The sequence below is a fragment of the Aphis gossypii genome, chromosome 1 (genome assembly GCF_020184175.1).
Source record: "Aphis gossypii isolate Hap1 chromosome 1, ASM2018417v2, whole genome shotgun sequence".
NCBI lineage: Eukaryota > Metazoa > Arthropoda > Insecta > Hemiptera > Aphididae > Aphis > Aphis gossypii.
In genome coordinates, this window is record NC_065530.1 from 46,401,002 (window position 1) to 46,424,457 (window position 23,456).

Genomic DNA, 23,456 nt, shown 5'->3' on the forward strand with positions numbered 1-23,456 from the left:
CGATATAATATACTGTGTGAAAACACACCGGCGGCGGCGCCGTTTGGTGCACTTATATATATAATATTATGATCGAAACGTACGGAACTAGTTTTCGTGTGAACCGTAAAATTCGTATCCATACATAATATTTATATATATATATATATATTCACGGGGTGTTAACGTGATGTAATTAATATATGCTAGCGCGTATACACATTGTAATAATAATATTATATATGGGGAAATATTATATTATTATCGTCCGTGCAGTGTAGTCAGAGATTCGGCCGAGGCGGAGGAGTAGGACGACGAAGACGACGACGACGAGGACGAGCTGCAGTGCAGGAGGAGGGCAAAAACAACTATACATGCGTATGGGTTATTAATCGATTTCGATAAAGCTGGGTGTTACGATTAAAAGTAAGAATAATTAATAGGCTAAAGGTTATAATTAGAGGTATATATTCCCTCGGTTAATATTTACTGTAAGATCGTGACCGAGGGGACTTTGTGCAGCACCACCCACAGCACGCACACATTTAGAGGTATGTATATGCGCGTATATTATACCTATAACATTATTATATTCTAGCGGAGTCTATAAATATAAATATATGTATATATTTTTTATAATATATTATTCGAGAAAGGAATAAAAAAAAAAAAGTAATAATAACAATATACATGAATCCGATATGTACCTATAGCTGCAGATATAGGTACGTGCAATAATGCATCTCATCGATACACCGAACAATAATAATAACTTGTGCTCGAGAAGTTTTGATGATTGCGAAAATATCAAACACATTGTATTTCGTGCAATATCGTACAATTTTTTGATATAGCGGTATAAACTATAAGGTATATATTATAACGTGGCAATAGCAAACTCATTAAGATACAGGTAGATTCTCAAAGTATTCTCATCTCCAAAGTATCCTTTAATAAAGAGTTATTCAAATTTAGTCCAAGTTACGTACAGTATTAAAATGACTCTTGGAAGTTTGGCATTCACCAATTCACCATCAACATAATTTAATTCTAAAATACAGTTGTTAACAATTTCTAAGTGTATAAGTGTATTTAGGTATACATTGTAGTAAAAATTGATTACCAAACGATATACAATAGGTATTAAAAAATCTAAGTATATTTAAATTTGGTCATTAAATCATAAAATCATAATTTGAATTGATTCATTATTGAAGGAAAAATTGAGGGCGAGTATGTTTGGTGAATCACTCTGTATATACACATAATGTCGAGAGATTACCATAATTATTTAAGTAGGTACCTTTATACCTATATAATATATTCGGGCCTGTGCTGTACTATAATATACTATAATATTGTTTAGACGTCGTAATGCGACTGAATTAAAATTTTATGTAAGACATTATCGTTGTTATTATTACTAATATCATCGAACCCCCTCGGGAAACGATGCAAAATATGCATAAAGAATTTTTTAAACGTTTCAATAAATTAACACAAGTCGATTATATTACACGGTGATTATAGATTACCGCAGCAGGCTCAGCGCGTAAACATGATTTTCACCTATATAAACGATGATGGTACATAAGTATTTTACATAATATTGGTATTTTATACATAGGTACATCAACCACGCAGTTTCAGCCATACTGCACAAATATGCACTCACGTCTAATTTCTAATTTTATTTTTTCGGGTTGACTGGAAAATGAATATTAAAAACCGTTAATTGAATTAATTTCGAATAGCCAGTATACAATATTATTTATATTTAATATTTATATGAGATACTAACTTTGACGCGTATCGATTTTTTGTACGAACGATTATTTTTTTTTTTTTTTGAACCGGCCGGCGATGTAAAACATAATATACTTACATTATAATTATGTCGATGTATCTATAATGCATAATACGATAATCACATCACGTGATGAATATTCATGAGACAATATCACCACCGATTTAAAAAAAAAAAATTGTTTAGCTATACGTTTATATAATATTATATAAAATGGACAGACATAATATTAATATCGTACAAAACACGTTTCCGTAGCTATACATGTTCATCGTACCTGTATTCAAACGGAAAATATACGCGTTGTTATATGGTCGCGATTAATATGGAATTTATCATCGTATACCTACAATATTATACATACGCCGTGCACATTATAATAAAATATGCACACTGGCAAATTGTAGCAGTGCTATTGTCGAAACACGAAAATGTCGTGTTTGCGCATATTTTCTCGTGTTACGCACAATAATAATAATAATGATAATAATAACGCCAGGGAAATCGTTCGTGCCCGGTTCGTGCGAAACCGATCGGCCGGCCGCGACAACGATGACGGTCTTATACGAAAAAGACAAAAAAAAAATATACATATACATAAAGTAGGAAGAAAAAAGACAAACGGCTTATCGAACGATGATAATAATATTATAATTTATAATACATTATATTATGTTCTATTGTTGAACAATAAATATTCTCTTATGGTCAATGGCGGCGGCGGAGCGAAATATCGCGAGCGACGGCTGCAGTTGTATAGGTTATAGGTATCTATAATATCATGTATCTATAGTGTCGTGTTGTGTTTTTAATACGCTATTTTACAACACACATACATAATCACAACACACGTGGAAATATAGAAACACGCCGAGTTTTACAGTATCTATGTATAGGGTACAATTGCGCGCGAAGGGGAATGTGAAATTTAAAGGGGGCGGCGTTAGGAAGGGAGAGACCGGTACGGAGCCGGGTCGTTAAATTAGCATACCAAAGTAGCGAATACACACACAAGCAAACACACACTTATATATATAAGCACGATATATCTATATACTAATATACTCTTACTCTCTCTCTCTATCTCCGTCTTTTGATCACACGTGTAGGACGAAGAAACTGAATAAATGTATAGTCTGTGTATAAGGCGCGCTCGTATGTATTATACAACGCGTACGTATCAACTATATATTAGGTATAATATATATCAACAAATTGGCTAAGAATCCGCTTTCTCACTTTTTCACTCTAAATTTGTCGATGCTATTTTTTTTATAAAAACGTGACGTATCACTGTTCAACAACAACGAACATTACTGGTGGAGTGTACTATTTATGACCTACTTAGGATGGCGTTATCACTGCTGGGAGAAAGATGCAATCGAGAATATTATACTATTTTTATGTATTATATTATATATCCTCAAAAGTTCCGATTAGGTTTGTTTTTTTTACCTACGTTCGTGACGAGTGTATTTAAATTGAACCGCCAAGCACTGAGTTAACTATTTTTCCATAGTAGTCTTTTCAAAAATATAATTAAGCCGACTACAAACGCGTAGTGCATACTGCTATATTATTAATTTATGATATACGGTGTGTATCTTGAATCTTCTGCAACTAAATCTAGTGATCGGAAGATGCAGCTATATCGTTTATTCGGTAAATATATTATTATACACTTAGCGTTAGTGGCAGAGTTGGACAAAATGTATAAAGATTATTTTGGTAGTTTTAAAAAGTAAACAATATTTTTCGAGGGGAAAATAATTGTGGATTTCGGACTTATAGCCGCAACGTCGTATATATAAAATGTATGGCTAGAAGGGGTCAGCATTAGAGACATTCGTGGAGCGGTGGCAGTGTGGGAAGAAATCGTGTGGAATTAAGTGGTCCGAAGAAAAATAATGGTTTTTAAACTGAAGGGTCTGGCTGCTGGCTGGCGGCGGCGCTCGGCAAGGATTTTTCTCTGAGCGAGTGGTTTTTCCGACGGCGGCGGCGGTGGTGGTAGGAAAAACCGACAAAGCTGTGGCGGGGCTGGTGGGTACCTACGAGTGAGAGCGAGAGAGTACGCGGGCGGCAAGGGATAGTTTCTGCGATAATAAATCACGAGGGATTCGTAACGTTTAGAGAAGATAACGAAACAAGGGAGCTTTGTCATCGGTGTATATATATATACGATCCGACGGGGGTGTGCGGGTGGCGTATATAATATATAAATAAACGTAGGCGGCGGATAGCAGCAGCAGAGTCGAGTGTATACGGGAGAGAGAGAGAGCGGAGGAGAGAGCAGAGATCGTTTATCAACGCGCGCGCGTCGTTGGCTCGCCCGCTCGGCGCGCCGTAGATGACTCGTCGACGGGGGTGGTGAGCTTGGATCGGGTGAATCGTACGCGCGCGCACGTCCTGCCGCAGCGGTATGAACCGGCGTGACAGAGACCGACGCCAACGCCGCCGATGTCGTCGCGGCCGGCAATTGCGCAGTCGATACTATCGGACGCCGCCGCGCTTCGCGTCCCCCTTTTTCGCACGCACGCACAATAGTCGTCGTCGTCGTCGTCGTCGTCGACGGCGGGTGGGGCGAAATACATTTTTACCGACCCCCTCGTTTCATCCCTTATTTACCGCGCGGCGTGCGGGGCGTCGCGCTCGCGATTCTTATCGGACGGCCCCTCTCCGGGTCGGTCGTCGTTCGGAGCGGTAGTGGTGGCGTAGGGGATGACAGAGGGTTGATATACCCCGCTACCACGGTTATATAATAATAATAATAATAATAATAATGTCCTCTGCATACGTGGGCTTTTTTTTTTTTTTTTTTTAATTCCCATTATTTCCGTGTGCGTTTTTTATTTTTCCCATTCAGGTGCAGTATGATATTATATATATATTTTATTGTACAGTTTTTTTTTTTCAATACCGGCCCGGTGAAAATGGCGCGACGGGGGGGTCTTCGGGCCGGTAGTGTTTGCGAAGGGCGGGCATGGCCAGGTCGACCCCCTCACCTATTCGGAAATCGGATGACGTGAAAAAAAAAACAATCGAATTTTCAACGGTCGACCAACCCGCGACTGACGAATGACGATGATACATTGCGGCACGCGTAGGTACGCGTTATTAAAATATTACATTTATACGATTTAAAAATGGATTCTACGGGTTTTTATTTTTCCCCATTGCGTTGTACCTATACAACACGGTTTGACCGTACGACGCACTGTTTTATACACGAAGCGTATCCCTTGGTAACGGATTTGTTGTGACAATCGAAAAACGTAACATTTCGTATACGAGGATTGTAGATTTATATATTATACACATATTATAATATTATAGCTTCGACGATAAAGGCAACACAAAAGCTCAGCACAAGAACGTAACTTTTTTTTTTGACGGAGGGTGCGCGCCGTATATATTTTGTGATAACTATTTTTTACACGAACGGAACACGATTGACGACTAGAAAACAATACCCAATAACATTATATAATGTTAATATAATAAAATAATGTATGTAAAAAACGAACGTTTGCGAGGCGGCGGCGGCGGCGGCGGCGGCAGAGTTCAATTAGAAGACCGCGGCGGCGGGGTTGTCAACGACCGTTATCGCCGTCGTCGCGCGTCCTCTGCCATTCTGTTGTCGTCGGATCAACCGGGCCCGGTCAATCGGGAGGTCTCCCCGACGACGACGACGACGATACGGCGTGTATTTCACAATCACGCCGCCGCCGACGACTGACTCGCGTGCTTTTTTTTTCTCCATCATTACTTTTGTGTTTCTTTAAATAATAATACGACCGACGACGACGACATTTGCATACTCTTTGCACTATGCGCGCTGCACACCACTCGGTCTTAGGTATATAGGTATATTATTTATATACATATACACACGACCGCGGTAATATACGAAAGCGGCGGGGCGGCGGCGGCGGTTTGACCGACAGCCGGTCGCGGGCGGTACGGCCGCCACTGTTCGCCATGTAAGGATTGACGTGCCGCCTGCACCGGGCGCGTTTTAGCATTATATATATTATTATATTTACGCTCGCACACGGGGGCTTTGCCCTAATTAACTCCCGAGGTCTACATATTATATATATTTTATATACTGCCGCGGCACGACGATCCGCCGCGAGATGGGTATACGACGTATACGTAATCTACATAATATCATCGCGTGTGCGATTATACGCAAATATACAATAGGTATAGGTTTAAGTACATTAGGTGTGTGCGTACCTCGCCCGTACTAAATATGTATATGCAAAAACAAATATATCGTGAGTTGTGACTGATACACCTCGATATGTTAAAACTATACAATATATAAGCACGTGTACTTCAGTTGTTCGTATAGTATACAGAGGGGTAGGTATACAATCCTAATAAGTCGATTGGAATATTAACTAACGATTTAAGTTAAAAAGTTTATAAAAATAACTTTTAAATTTAGTTTTAATTTTTTTTTTTTACTTGTTATTGCCCAAATATTGTTTTAAATGATACGCACAGGTATATTGGTAACAATTGTATAATATCCCACACGGGGGCAGTGTATATTCAATTTCTTCGACCGAGAGTAAAATTAGTGTCATGTACAGTTGTGTGCAAGATGCGCTGCAGAGCCGAAAGAAGTAATTATTCGTGAATCAAACCATCACCCAAGGCCTTATTTATATTATACACATATAGGTGTGATTTCTCTCCATTTTTCGATGCTCAATAGCGTATCATAAAATATTATACGTTGCGGTCGTTGCGATATATTATTATAATTGTTATTATTGTTGTTTAAATTATGCCGCGAACGTCAAAAGTAAAAGCGGACAAAAGAACGCGCCGGGCAGAACGGACGGATCATCGAAATGCACTGGAACGTGCCGGACGAAAATTGTCTGCCACGTCGTGTCCAAATGGCTAGTTGGAATATAAAGTATAATATTATATTATTGTAATTTTAAAGATGGTGAAAATCGCGAAGAAGATTTCGTTGCTCGGCAATCGGAACAAATATAACATAATATATATCACGGTGCGTAATTAAATGCCTATTATCGTCGTCGACCGCGGACACGGCCCAATTGCAGTGTCGTAATCGGCGGTAGTGCGTGCAGTTTATTTGCTCTACAAATAAAAACGAAATAAAATAAAACGGTCCAAGAATGTAGAAATTGAATTGTTTGGACCACTGATTCGGGTGAAATCGGATTATCTCCCCTTTTTGCCCGACCGGCTAGTAATTTTTTCTTCGGCATAAACATTTATACGCTTATATTTTTTAGTGTAACGAAACCATATAACATGATTTGTGTGATGTGTGCAGTATCAGCGTGACTATACAGCGTAAAAAGCATAATATTAATGTGTGTATCGACTGCTGTTGAAAAAGTGTGATAACACTCGATTGGCTCGATTCTTGTGCAGTGGCGGAGAGTGTTCTGTGACATATTATGCATTTTTAAACTTTACAATGCATGATTATTTATCGGGTGTGTGATAGCCTCGTTATAAAATTATAATATTAATCATTAATAAAAAGAATAATTTAGCAAGCATATTCACTATCATGTTTTACTTTAATAATGAATTTATTCATATAGATATACTGAACTTTGAAATTTTTTATTATTTTGTTTATTCTAAAGTTATATTAATCAAGAAATTTGAATACTATTATTTAAAAGAAAAATATAGAGGATGAGCACATGCTTTATGAATCATCATGTATAATCGCTACAGCACACACGCGTTATTAAATGTGATAGTTATGTTTTAATTTGTTGTGCTATACCGTCCTCATAAACTTTATAGTGTGCAATATATCTAAAGAGTTTTCAAAGTTGATATGTACAGACAAGCTGCGAGGAGTTTTAAAATAAGTACTTTGGGGTTTCCTCTCGGACGTAAAATTTGGATATATCTAAACTGGACGAACGCTACAACGACGTTATTATTAATATAAAAAATATCGTTTCGATTATAATAATTTAATGGTATAATACGAATTGACGACTTGTAATGATCTATTTTGGGTCTATTGGACCTATATTATTCTTTAGGATTATAATTCGCGAGGGCGGTAATGTAAATTTTTTTTAATGAAAAGAGATGATATTGTTTGGGCGAGTTGCTGAAGAAATATTTCAACACGTTTGTTGCAGTAACACACGTGCTTGACGAGCGAGGGGTGCAAAAAAAAAAAAAATACCACTATGCTGAACGGCGACGATTATAATGTATTATACCTATTATAATATACGCTTATTTCTACATTCTATATATTATAATATCGTCGTCTGTTGGACACGAGTGCGAAAATAAAATAAGAACGAGGTGCGGCAGTTAAGCCGATGGTAATAATTCATATTTTCGGATACTTTATTTCATGCATAGTACACGACGATGTTATATATAATATATAGGTAGGCACCCGAAAGTGTTGTGCACTGAACGCGCTTTGCTGGCACGCGATATATATTATATACTGCTCAGCTCCGAACACGATGTAAGCGCGCCGTCCGACCGTTATGTATATAAGCACACAAACACACAATTCGTGTAAACGTACGCGTCCTCCGTAAGTCCTGCGCGTGTATGTGTGTATGTATAGCGCAGCGGTGCTCCCATTATATGTAAATTCGGTCGACGGCGGCGGCCGGGGGAAGAGAAGGCGGTATATAGTAGGTCGGTCCCAGTCGCCGCCGCCGTCGGTTTAACCGATATCGCGGCGTATTAGAATATCATATATTATTACGCGTATGGAACACAACAAAATGAATAAAAAAAAAAAATTGTATATAATATTATAATATATGTTATTATAACTATACAAATAATATTATGCGTGTGCGTGCAATGGTGAAAAAAGGCCGACCGAATGTGTCACGGCGAGACAAATTTGTACGACTATTATAATGCGATGATATAAATATAATATATTATATATACCTCGTGCTGCGACTGGCGATCGTACGATAATAATAATAATAATAATAAAAACAAATAATAACGCGTTCGACTTATAGTCGCTACAATGTGTATTTTGTATTATTATATAAAATAGGTTAGGTTTGAAAGATGTTTATAATATTATAATGTATAATATGTGTGAGAAAAATTCTTTCTGTGGCTGATATTTTCGAACGGGGAGAAGAAAAATAATCTTCTTATTTACCTATTTGTACTATTGTATAAGTGTTAAAATTTAAAATCAAACGTAAAATACAATATATAATAATTATAGGCGCACCCAAACTTTTACAAAATATGTCACGCAAGTTTTGATGAAAATCTGATATTAAAATTTCTTTTCCGTTCAAAGAAATTCCCACACGCATATTACAACATATTATAGTATACAAGATACAACACTTCATGCTATACGACTCGTCCAACGATTGGTCTGTGTTGACGAATATAATATAATGATGATACGCGCGTCAAATGATGGTCGCCAGGGGTAACCGAGCGTGGTAACCGGTTGTTGCCGGGGACAAAAACAAACGAAGAGAAATAAAAATGAAAACGTAAACGGGGTTTCGAGCAAAGGGGACGAATTTCGAACATGGCTACTCCCCGCGGGCCCAGCAGCTGTCGCCCCTCGTTTTTCGTACAGCTTTCCCACCAGCGCGCGACCGAATAAAATACATATAGGAAACGTAGTGCTATATACATACATATATATGCAAGGGGACTATATAATACACACGCAAACATATATACAAATATATGTATTATATTATATGATCGCGTATAACGTATATACAGCGTATAAACGGAAAAATCAATATATATTATATATGAATATATAGGCGGTCCCGGTACGACAGTAGCGGCGGTGACGGCTGAATTCGTCGATTTCTATGTACAGAATAGTAGCAACGAATATTACGTTTGCTTTTTTAATTTCCGTGGTTTTATAATTACGTATTCGTGTGTGTGTCCACCCTCCTTGCGATCGTATATTCGCATATAGTTTGATCGATACACACCACACACCGCTTTCGCCTTTGCCACCGTCTCCGATACTGTCAGTAGCGTTTCATCCAATAATATAGTATAGGTAGAGTGCGAATATATAAAAATAATAATTATGTATACGAAATACATTGAAAAATTATACACATCGAATCAAACGCAACTCATTACAAAACACAATATTAATATTTTCTACCATCGGTATAATCGTTCTACAAAAGTACAATCTATACCACATGCAGGTGGTCGAGGGATGAATTTTTCTGGTAACGTTTTTCCCGCTTTTTTTTTTTAAATACGTATGACTGTCAGGTCGTTACTCGTGGGTTATCATGCCATAATACAGCATATAACATTATATATATTTTAAATTATACTTAACAGACGGTTTATTTGAAACTCGCGCGCGGACAATTTATTCATAAATTTTACATAATTTATATGTATATAGAATAATATTATATAATAGGAAATAACATATTGCGCGCGTGTGTGCGTGTGTCGCTCGGGGGGATAGTGGGAGATATATTACAAATTAGGACCTTGTTTTTGTCGTCCGGCACGTGGAACATAAAATATTGTTTGAAGAGAACAAATTTACATTTTTTGCGGACGGGAAAACTGACGTACGCCAGTCAGTTATACAAACACATACACTTATATCATACTATTGTTGTTATTATAAGTAGAGAGTATAATATTAAAAAGTATATTATACTGGAAGAAAAAACGTGTAAAATACGACGGCCTTCGCCAGAGGCACACGTGGATCGGCGGCTGACGGATTCTGGTAAAATGTCGTCACTTGTATCAATCATATAGTAATATGTACATATATAGTAGGTACTAACCATAGACCGGCCCGCACCATGATAATTTAATAAAACACATAATATCGTACCGGGTCGATGATATTCGTGTGTCGTCGTCGCATTCGGTTTTATTTTTTTTTTTTAAATTCCAACGCGATTTCTCGGGGTCGGGGTAAATTTAATGTATTTTATTTTATATTTATATTAAACATATGCACACAGCAGAACAATAATTTCATTGTGCATACACATTACAGACACACACACACATACACACAAAAACGCACGCACTCGCGCGCACATGATGATATACACGCGAGCTCGGGTATATAATATAATATATAACGAGCGCCAAAAGCGAACAATGGTGGCGATATTACTCACCAGACGTCTCTTGGGCTTAATCAGCGGCCGGTTTTGCCCGTTCATTTTATAGTAGAGGCCACACGCATTACACAGGTAGTGTCCGGTGCCGTCTCTCCTCCACAATGGAGTCGACGTGGCTCCGCAGTTCACGCACTCTCGTCCTTCTGCAAACAAACACACAACGCGTACACGCGTATAAGTACAAAAAACTCGTGTACACACACAATATACATAATAATATTATATTAGTGCGTTATATATAGCCAAATGTCCAAAATCAGTTTACAGGTACTACACATACACCATCAATCTATATAGTATAGGCACCTAAATGTCAAGTGGTAGTATATGATAATAAAATATGTTCAGTGCGCACCAGGCTAAGGATTGGTCTCTCGTCCGGACAAGCGAGGTTTTATAATTTTGGTTTTTTTTTTCGTTTTGAAAACGATCGATGACAGAGTAGGAGACCTTCCCCTATCCGGTTGTCACGGAGCGCAGCGTAATATATAGATAATATTTCCCACAACAACATGGTATCGAAGTAATATTGTAATATATTAGTCGGTAATAGTATATTCTCCGATGCTTGATACACGATGGTTTACGTTGTTAAAAAGTTATAAGTTATGTTTTATACTTTTCAGTAAACGATTAGACTATTTTTGTCGTTCTTGTATACCAGATATTAGCATCAGAGATTGACTATACTCCTTAGCGACCTTAGCATCATATTTTATTAACATACATTAAGTAGAATGTATTAGGAAGATTTGACAAATGTACACTAAAATCATAGATGATCTTATAAACATGTCATATTTTCCAAATATATTCTGTATATATCGGCACAGCGTACAAGCAATCGCGGGTCTACATTAGCATATTATTACACGTGTGGTTATGTTATATATGATAGTAATAATTATATTAGGTACAGGGTAGGTATGGTAACGATCTTAACAGATTATAATATTATAATAACATTATTACGTTATTGCGAAGATGCGAAGAGAGTGAGTGATCTATGAGAAGGATCAAGCACTAGGCATGTGACCAAAAGTAAAAATAAGAAATCTTTATTTTTGTTTTTGAAGAATATTTATGAATATTTTTATTATTTTTATTTTTAATTACGTTAGGTATACACGCCAAAGGTGTGGCACGTTCCTATATTATACGGAATAGGAAAATAACCGTTTAACCATACGTCGCGTCAATGATGCATTGGTATAGGTAATATAGGTAAGACGCATATTATTAGCGTTTCGCAGTGTGAAAGTCAAAAAAGAAAAGAAAAATAATTTTGGAAAATAATGATAAAATACAAATATTCAACGACCTCGTCTCGAGCGCATATTTTACAGTAGATACCTATATACAATATACCTAGATAAGTATACACTGCACCGCCGTTATCGTTGTGTTTTAGGTTTAGCTGATGGATGATGACGAAAAATCCCTTTCCTTTACATTATACGTAAGTTATAATACCCACACACACGGACATAAGCTCTCGAGTATATATTTATCGCATTCGATTTCACGTTATAAGTAGGCTGTTTCCATATTACATATATAGGTGCACACCACTGTTGCAGCAGCAGCAGCAGCAGCAGCTCCTTTCCAAATTAATAGCTACAATATAACCCGGCACCCGGCCATTATCTCTTCCCAGCATCACGAACTTCTCGCTATACAGATAGATACTTATATACACCTATAATGTACACACATATTGTGGGTAATTACCCGCGAGAGAGCACATACGCGAGTATTATTCTTTTTTTGTTATTTTTTTTTTTTAACCTACTCGTCGTCCCAGAGAAACAACGCTGCAGTTACCTACCTATAGTATATATTATAATATGTACCCACCATGTGTGGATCTCTCCGCGCAGTCTCATTTCGAACTTTTGCAACTATATATACCTACCTACACGGTAGGTATACTATTATTATTGCGACTACCAAAACACTAATAACAAAAATATATATGTACGCGCATATATATAGGTACAACGACAACGGAGCATGTATATACAATATACATATTATAGGTATATTATATTACCTTCTCTTATATATGTAATATTCATATACACACATTTATATATAGGTACAACAATGTAATAACGTCTAATAACGAAAAAAAAAAAAAAGAAAAAAAATGATAATAATAAAATAAATAATAGGTACAACAACGACAACAACCGCGATGTATACAGTTCGTGATGCGTGGGCACTAGAAACGACCGTTGGTATGTAAATTTCACCGCTAATTAGACTGTACGAGTATAGCGTATCATTACCCGGAATGCCCATTGGAATACGCGCGCGCGCGAGCACAAACACACACACATATGCATATTTTATACACACACGTGTATGTGCGAGTTGCTGCTGGCACGAAAATTATATTGTGCGCCCGTAATACCCACATAAATATATGGGTACACCTACTGCAGTGAGCGAGTGTACGTGTATAATATTAAAGGTATATGTTTACTTTTCACTCAAGAGACTTATTTTATTTTATTTTTTGCGAGGGTCGTCGTTGTTATATTATTAGCTGTCAACTGAGTGTACCGTTTGTGTATATACGCCAGGAGGTTCATTGTTGTGTATACACAATATATATACATACACACGCAGAAAAGATTTTATTTCCAATCTTCTTAAAAGATATTTTATACCCAGATCCGAATACCCTCTTTTAGAATTGATATTTCTCTCTCTCTTTTTCTCTTTCTCTGTATATAATATTATATATATATATACAATAAGTATATTTACGGGCAACTGGTCATTTGGAAAATTGAGTTTTTAACCGATTCGACTGTGTACACGCGTACTCGTATAATATATATATATATAGTAAGCATGTATTTAAGGATCAACCGTCCAAACGAAAAGAAAAAAACCGTTATCGCACCCTTCATGCCATTCAATCATATAAATATAAAGATATACACTGCAGTGGGTGTATGAAATTAGTAGAATAATTCGAGAAAAATGACGACTGACCCAGTTTTTGTTTTTAACAACTCGACTGGGTTTAAGGGACGATAAAAAACAAGTCCAACTGTAAAAAAAAAAAAAAAAGGAAAATGTAATCCGGAGGATCGTAAAACGCAGTTGGTCGTAAAATATGACGTCGATCGCTCCTAAACCCGGTGGCTAGAGACTATGTATACACATATGATATATATATATAGACTATCGAGGGAACGCTTATAATTTTTTTCTGGGAAGAGGTCGTGTGTGAGGGCACAGAGTAGCGATAAAATTGAAACAGTAAAATTCACCCTGGCATAGATACAATGATAAGATATTCATGAAAATAAAAAATGCAATCTCGTCTCGTGAAAACGTGTCACTAAATACATTGCAGCACGTGCGGTTAAACCGCATGCAAAGTGTGTTCCATTTTCGTTTCGTCAACTGTGCCGGGGCGTATGATATCGCACACGATCTGCAACAACGGATATATCTGTGCGCTGAGGATCGATTGAATGACGAAGATTTATTAATACGATCGCAGCGTGCATCAACGCTGTTACGGTCTCTTCTCCGCAGGAAACGGATTGAAGCACGCTTGCGCGTTACGTACTTATACATACTATACTATATTATTATATATACGAGCCACGTATACTCAACTCCGGGCCAAGGACTCATTTCAACCAAAACTCGAGTCGAGGTCGTTTTTGTTGTATTTTTTTCTTTATGCTTTCGCGCGCGAACTTAACCCAATTACATACATATTACCTAAATATACTAAAATAGAGAATATTGTTAAAAGATTTAACCATATAATACAAGCTGCAGGGGATGAGCGCGAAAAGAATATTTATAATAAATATAGGTATACAAATGCGACTTATTATTTAATTAAATATCATCAAGCGAAACACCCCTCAACCAAACGCCATGTTAGTGTATAATATGTTGTTAACTTTTGTAAAATATATACCTACTGCGGTGAGTGAAGAAGAAAGTACCTATACAGGTATCAAAGCGGAAGTATAATAATAATAATGATAATAATGTTTTTAAGTCCACGGGGGTGTTGTCATCGTGCGAGGAAAAATAATATGCGAGTATTATATTGTATCTCTAATCACGAGAGCTATAAAATTATGTTATTTACATCGTATGTTTGTATGTGTGTGTGTGTGTAATGTCGGCAAATCGTTATGCTTCAGTCGGTATATAATATATAATATAAGTAGGTACCATTAACGTGCGGCCCGCGCAGCCAATATGGCGGCCGCTCCGGTGTCGCGTGGAGGTAACTATAATAACGCAAGTCGAAATGAAGAATAAAAAAAACTGCGGTCAGCGTGCGGACATAAATTATGTGTATACTAGTACTTATTTTAAGCATAATATAATACATAATATTCTCCCGTACATATTTCTTAATAACGCGGTGGCGACGGTGGGTATTGTTATTTAAAATAAAATATATTATAATATTTTAAATGACACTAATTTATAGACAAATCGTAAAAACGTTAACGTACCTACATTTTATATGATTGTATATTTTAATAAATATTTAATTGAAATATGTAAAACGTTTCAACAGAAAATGAAAAATATAATAGTTTAATAATACTGCCGCGGTGGTTAAATTTTGCTATATCGGGTCTGGATCTACAAAACGAAATAGCTGAAACATGTCAGTTTTCAAAAAACGCGTTTATCGTTCATAACGACCTCCTCCGTAAAAATAAAAATAATATGTGATATTATAATATGACGACGATGATAGGCCGAACACGGTATACACTGCTGCTGTTGCAAGCAACCTTGACAAATCTATCGAGACGGGTTGATGACATTACGCGAGACTACGCGCACACGTTGTTATATTATTATTATTATTATAACAGAAATATACGTTCAAAAGTTGTTCGATTGCGAGACATATGAGAAGAAAACATATATAGTATAATATTATTATATTATATTCTATGCTCACGTCCGAATATACGTATGGCAGGTTTATATATCATAATATTATACCTAAATGCACGATTAACTAATTTAGAGATTTTAATAGGAGTCGACGCGACCAGAAATCTCCGGATTTTATATTGTGTACCTTTCGTGTGTATTTGTGTGTGTGTGTAGTTGTTAATGTTATAATGTTGTTTGAATTTTTTTAAGTTAACTATATAGTATATATAGTAAAGTAATTATTTAATAGTCATCTGGGCGAGTAATAAAGTCAACTGCATAAATTAAACATCATAATAATAAATCGTAATACCACATGTTATTATACTATACAGATATGTAAACGAGTGTTCACCTACAACTACTAAAGTTTAAAATTGTTAAATTTTGTAGATTATTAAACCGAGCTAAAAAAAATGTATGACATATTATTATAAATTATTGAGTTTATCCTAAGAATATCTTCATTTTCGTTAAATGGTAGAAATGAAGGTGAGGATTTTATTTTGAATTCATTGTGCTTATAGCATGTAGACGAGGACACTAGCTTCATATTATGTACATACAAAATCAAATGAAGTAAAACCGGGGGTTCATCTAATCCGGTAAAGGCAAATTCTTATGATCTTCATGTAAATTGCGTACGAAGGTTTAATGTCATTACAAAATAGACATATAGATACAAAGAATTTATGAAATATGTATTGAACGAAAATTGTATAGGTACTTTGTGTCGACGGAAAAGCAATAAAAAACGATAAACCTGTAATTAATCTCGAACGTACCGCCATAATTTGTGTGACTATGCTTAAACGCGGATATCCATGAACCTATATGTATGTATAATATAAAATGATTTATCGTAAAATTTAGTATATTATAAATATTAAATTTATATAATACGACGACGGAATATATAATAATATATTTATTTTGTTTACGAAAACTGTGCAAAGCAATATGCCGTTGCACCCATAAATTTATTCTTATTTGTCATTGCAGCCCGTGTTTAAAAGCAAAAAACACTAGCGCGGGATCGGATCGACTATTATAAATATATAAGACAAATTTGAAATAAGATAGCTCGTTACGATAACATGCGGTATACAATATAATGTCTTAAAATACGCTGTACTTTAAGCTAAGTATGAATAGAGTTTGAGAGAAGAATTTTCATGCATTTCGCATTATTTATCTTATTTATAAAACCAATAAAGGGATATAATATTATGTAGGTCCCAAAATATTGATTTTTATTTTGCATTTTAATGAAAAAACGTATCATAATGAGAATTCTCAGACCTTATGTACGTGTTTTGGTAAATAAGTTGGCAAGTACATGACATTGTATATATCCTAAACCATATGTAAAATTAGATGTTATTATGTAATATATAAGCGTATTAATCATATATGCAGCTGAAATTACTAGATAGAGAAGCGATAACAGTGTTAGAGGAAGTAGTTTTGTTATATATATATTACGCATTTAGTTATAGCGTATAGATCAGTTTGTTAGTGTATATAAAAAATAAAAAATGCTAAAAATCTAGTGTTATATTATATCATTATTGTTATTATTATATTATTCGATCCACCGGACACAATATTATAAAATAATTAAAGTGTGGTATAGATCGTTATAAAGGCGGTTATTAGTATGCGTATACGTGTCTGGGGCAAAATGGTCTTACCGGCGCTGGTCCTAGACTTATTTCTGGAAGACGAGGACGAGGAGTTTTTCATGGCGTTGGTGCCGGGCGAATGGCATGAGGACGAGGGGTGTTTGGCGGGCGAGAAAACGGCGGGAGCGATGGCCGAATGGTGGTGATGGTGATGGTGATAGGGATAATGGGTGTAGGACGACGAGGACGTCGGGGCAGCGGTGCCGGCGGCCGGTTCGTGTTGACCGCCGCCGCCGCCGCCACCGCCGAGGTGGTGATGATGGTGGTTCAGGTGGTACGCGTTAAACGAGGACGAGGCGGACGTCGAGCTGCCGGGCGACGTGGCGCCGCTCGACGACGAGGTACCTTCGCGCTGTTTGGACGACGAGCCACCGGCCACCAGCATGGACGGCTTCACGTCCTGGACTCCAACGCCTCCACCTCCGCCGCCTCCGCATCCCTGATGGTTGTCCGGGTGCAGGAACACTCCCATCGACGCGATCGAGTAGGCGGTGGCCGCAGCGGCCGCCGCGGCCGCCGCGCTGTTCGAAGACGACGACGACGACGACGAGCTCGTGGCCGTCGTCGTGGCGGTGGTCATCGAGTCGGGCGTGCTGTCCTTGGGCGGTGTCGGCGGAAACGTGAACATCGGATGTCCGCCGCCGACGCCGCCGCCGCCGTTGTTGTTGCCGCCGCCGCCGCCGCCGGAATGTTGCATGTCTTTGGACGAAGAGGCGACAGCCGACGGCGAGTCGTCTTGCACTGTTGGCGACGACGAATACCAACCGCCGCCGGGCGACGACGATTGCATTTTGGTGTCCAACTGGTTGTTACCGTTGTTGTTGTTGTTATTGTTGTTGTTGTTTCCGCCGTTCAGCCAGGCGGCGGCCGGATGAGAAAAGTGTGAAGGCCTACACATGTTTCTCGACGATCCTGCAACAATAAAACGTGACAAATGTATTAAACAGATCGACGTTTACGTTCAAAAATCAAAAAAAAAAAGAAGTTACAGTGTCTTTCTATGCTTAGCTTTTAAATTTAATTTATAATGACCGAATACAACAATCGAATAACCGTGCCATCTTTCGAAGCGCACTCGTACAGACACATATGTCTTGGTAAATATCGTTTATGGATTATTTTTAACCGGCGTTGTGCAAAAAACTTCCTAATATTATATTATGCACTCGTATAATACCGATGCATATAAATGCATATTGTAACAAAATCGCGGCGTAGCGTAATTTATGCGTTTCGCTGGCTCCGGCGCGACACTCAATCGGCACATGCATATTAAATGCATAATATACATTATGTATATACTCAATAGTCTGCATTTAAGTATATATGGGTGCGGGCAGCCTCAGGATCACAGTCTCTCTCACCAACCTAACCTTAACCATACTGCCGTACAGCACTATAGTCACGTTATATATATACATACATACGTATTGTATATATATATATGTACACATAAAGTAGCTTGTACCTGTCAATAATACATCAGCCGCGCGCGTGTGTTACGTTATTGGCTATATTTTTTATTTCTTCCGTTGAAATCGATTTATAGCGATGCCATTGCCCCTAGCCGCGCGTAATCACAGCTACACGCGCGCGCCATTCACCGTTTAGGTACGCACCACCGTTTACGTAACGACGACAATAATATATAGGTATTAAACTGCCTAGGTATTATACACTATAGTAAGTGGTGTACGTTATACACGGCCGGTACATATTACTACACTTGTGCGTACACCGGACGACGACGATGACTATGTTGAGAACTGCAAAATTAAAATACATCTCGAGTCATCGTCGTTGGTAACTCGTCTCCATCATCGTCGTATTCAGCCCCGGTGACTAATATAATAATGATAATAATATCGTATAAACATCGTTATACGACTGCGTTATAAGATCACGTTGCAATGATATACATATTATCATATGCGACCCAAAAGGAATCGTTTCGGTCAAACCTGTGCCGCGTACTATACAGGGTGTGCCAGAAACGTGAGTCGATCACAGCCTCTGGCCCTCGTCCAATTACGGAAAATAATAATAATAATAATAACGATATGACATACGCGCGCGCAATATCATTTACTACGTGCGGTTCGAATGTACGCGACTTCTTTGAAGATAGGCGGCCACAGATAGAGGGCTGAGTTTTTATTCGTTCACACGCCCGAGTGTAGTGCACATTTCGAGGAGGAAAAAATGCGGAGAGACTGAAAGAGAGAGAGTAAAGAGGGCCACCAGCGTGTGTGTTATCTACGCCATCGAAACACGCACGTGAAAATACGACCAAAAGTCCGCGAGAGAGGACAAAACACGATTGCGCCCTTCAGACGAGCGCGAAACGTTTATACAGTTGTTTAAACACCATTGCACAGCCTTTGATGTGACCCGTGAGCTCACAAATAACGTATTATTTATGCGTGTTATCGTATTATTATTATCATCTATTTTAATGAAAGGTAGTGTTTGTGTGTGCTTATAAATGACCACAGCAAAGTCACGGTATACGTACCTATAGACTCGTTGTTCTAAAATTTGATGAATAGGTTGCAGGATCAGCTGATTATTTTTAAAATCACTCCATTTGTAATTAAGTAAGTATACTGCACAAAACTTGCTTTTCGGTTTATAATGTGTACCTTTATTATAATTTATAATCCGATGATATCTGATAATGATAAAATGATTATGATATTGTGTTACACGCGAAGAATGTTTGCAGTATAAAGAGGGGGTGATGGTGCACTAGCACTGATCGTGTGAAATCCTCGCAGTTTTCGTAACATCGGATTAATAATAAATAATAATATTCCGAGTTCTGACCGCTCAACATAAGACCGCCGCGGTGGTAATGTAATATTATTTCGGTCGATTAACCAACGACGTTGGACGGATTTAATAAAATAATATGAATATTATTCTTCGAGAACGAACACCGTATGTGATCACGCCACCATAAAATACTATTATATTTTAAACGTACGTCATATCGTGTTAGTAAAAACGACGACTTTGTCGTGTACGTTGATTTCGTGTAAATCGATAAAATGTGTGTTTAGAAATTAATACCCGTGTCGCTTTGTTCAGGCGATCGATCACGTACACAACGGAACAACTATTTATGGACACCTCCCAATAACGTACACTATAATAATATTTTATTATATTAATGCAGGTATAGGTACTATGAGTATTTGAAAAACGAGTTCTCGCCTCAAACAACTGGCGCATTCGTAATGCGAATATTATATTATAACGCGTTATATATTTTTAATTTATTGAATTTTCTAAACCACCTTCGCGTCTAGTATTCGAATCGTGTACCTGTGTGTAATGTATGTGTACATGAGCTTGTGTGCGAGTGTAATGTGTATGTATGAATCGTGAACATTTTCTATAGTATACACTTTTATTACTCTGTTTCGTAATTAACCGTCTCTGCGCGCCGTAGCTGTATTTTTTTTTTATTCAACGTATAGATAGCTATGTTTTTATGACAATAAAAATGCGTTTTATTATTATTATTATTATTTTTTCTTGTGTAATGGACTTTTATCATACTATATACCTATATTTATGTATAGGCGTAACTATAAGTACTCGTAAATGATAGTAAAATCGAGAAAGTCTGGCGGACAGTGTATTTTTTTTTATATATATATATATACTCATCGGGATTCTAATGATCATGTCGGAGTTAAAGACTACACAACCGTATACAAGATTGGTAAATGTATTTTCGTGACATTATCAATCGTTTATATTATAATAACGGTTAACGGTTTTTCGAAATGCGTCGCACATAATATAGGTAGTATACTGGCTGCTGCAGTAGGTAGTTGTATTCATTAGCAGTGGTTATCCGCGGGCGTCAGTTACATATTTAGGTATCATATTATTATAGAAGTGTATTTAGTTAAAACGAACTCAAATAAGTTTTAATACGATGGCACTGTATAATAATATAATATTATTGCAGTACAGTAAGTATGTTTAGTATGCAAACAATTATATACATAAATATAGATAATCCGTTTTTGTAATTTAATTTTGTTATCAACTATTAAGGACGAGAAAAAAATTGAATAACAACACAACGACCGGTGTCGGTCAATAATTTCAAGGGATAAACTGCGGTACAGTGCTTATAAATTTTAATTTGAATTATCTACAGATATATACATATATGTTGTATATATATAACGCACGGTATAAAATGAGGTGAAACAGGTGAATCGCTGCACCGGGCCTGCAATTCGGAGGTATCTAAGTATACGAGACCGCTAAATATATATTACGTGCTTGGAGGTGGACAGGTGAAGTCGGAAAATTGTCACTAATGACGCGTCTTGCACACACGCACAAACACACATCAAAAACCGTACACGCGTACGTCGTATACTAATGAAGAAGAAGAAGTGACGGCGTCGGTCCTACACGTACAACTACAAAATAATAATAATAATACGGCCGTACGCGTATAATATATATCCGTCGTTTGGTCTTCATTACGTGAGAAATTGGCGATTCAAAGCGCGAACCGGCGGCGTAGGATATATCGAGAAAATGTCATGCGCCACATATTAAAAAGCCGTTTATAACTCGCGCGATATGGAGTCTAATAATAAAAAATAATATACTATCATATACCGTCGGTATGTGTACATCGTAATATCGAGAGAAAAATTATTCGAAAATAATAATACATGATATTAATATAATATATACAATAAATAATATTAATAATAATAATAATAAAAAAAAAAAAACCATTCACACCGACGATGTCGGTATTAAAACACGCGCGCACGTCCGTATATTCAATCTCGTGTGTATGTATACTTACGATACTGCATAATAGTATACTATTTATATTATATTATATTCAAACACGTAGAGAGGTGTTGTACGCATGTGAATCGAAAAAGTATCAGCTCGCCTATGCTCGCCACTGCAGGCCGCGCGCTTCGGACACTTATTTTGGCTGTCAATTTACTAATTGAGTCTTTGGACGCGGCGCACAAAGACCGTCTGACCGGACGGGTGCTGTTGGTGCTGCCGTTGAGCCGGACGACGAAGACCCGCAGGAGGTGGAGCTGAGGTGAGAGAGAAAGATAGAGCAAGGGGGAGACATTTTAGGTGGAAAATAATAAAAAAAAAAAAAGGAGCGTACACAGTTTTGACACGCGCGCGTCACTCTCGGGGCCTCGGTCCATTAGTCAAATTAGCTACCGCCCGCCGTCGTGTATATATATATAACATAGCAACGGACACAGACACACACGTACATAAACATAATATATTATTTATATATATATATGCCTGTAACGCCAACACTCGCCTCGGGTGCACGCGGAGAGAAATAATAATAATACCAAACCCGAACCCGTAATATATCACACCCCGTGTGTCTGCAGGTCCCACAACTGCAGCAGCGCCCACGCGAGTTCTTGTACGTAGCTAGTGCTACAATGATATTGTATCCTATATACAGAGAGCTATAATACGCGTATATAGTAAAGGAAAAGACTCGTCTGTGCGTGATGTATGATAATAATGATAACGATAATAATAATATAATAGTAGTAGTACAGTATATATTATGTTTGTGATGAAACGAGTGTGTGCCTCTGCGACGATTTGTAATGTAATCGATTTTTGTTTTTCTCAGAACGGAAATAAAATTTTTTTTTACATAACAATACGACGTTTGTTCTTACACGCGTAGATCAATAAAAACAAAAAAATGAATAATTTCCTTTTTTTCCGGTCGAAACGACTTTGGCGGGTTTCACGTCAAATATACTAACACACAAGCACACGAACGCACAAAACATTTGTTTAGGAATTCGAAGCTGT

At 37.3% G+C, this 23,456-nt stretch overlaps 1 protein-coding gene across 2 annotated transcripts in view; it reads right to left on the reverse strand.

Annotated features, from left to right (window-relative positions):
- LOC114129066 (GATA-binding factor C) overlaps nt 1–23,456 on the reverse strand; it is a 55,398-nt gene that overhangs the window by 13,802 nt on the left and 18,140 nt on the right. The window contains exons 3-4 of one of the 2 annotated variants that reach the window (XM_050201958.1): nt 17,940–18,506; nt 10,960–11,105 (exon numbers count right to left, since the gene is read on the reverse strand). In XM_050201958.1, the coding sequence (XP_050057915.1) occupies nt 10,960–11,105; nt 17,940–18,506 (713 nt within the window). Of the gene's footprint in view, nt 1–10,959; nt 11,106–17,603; nt 18,507–23,456 lie in introns of both variants that reach the window. The other variant, XM_050201954.1, reaches the window with a different exon arrangement.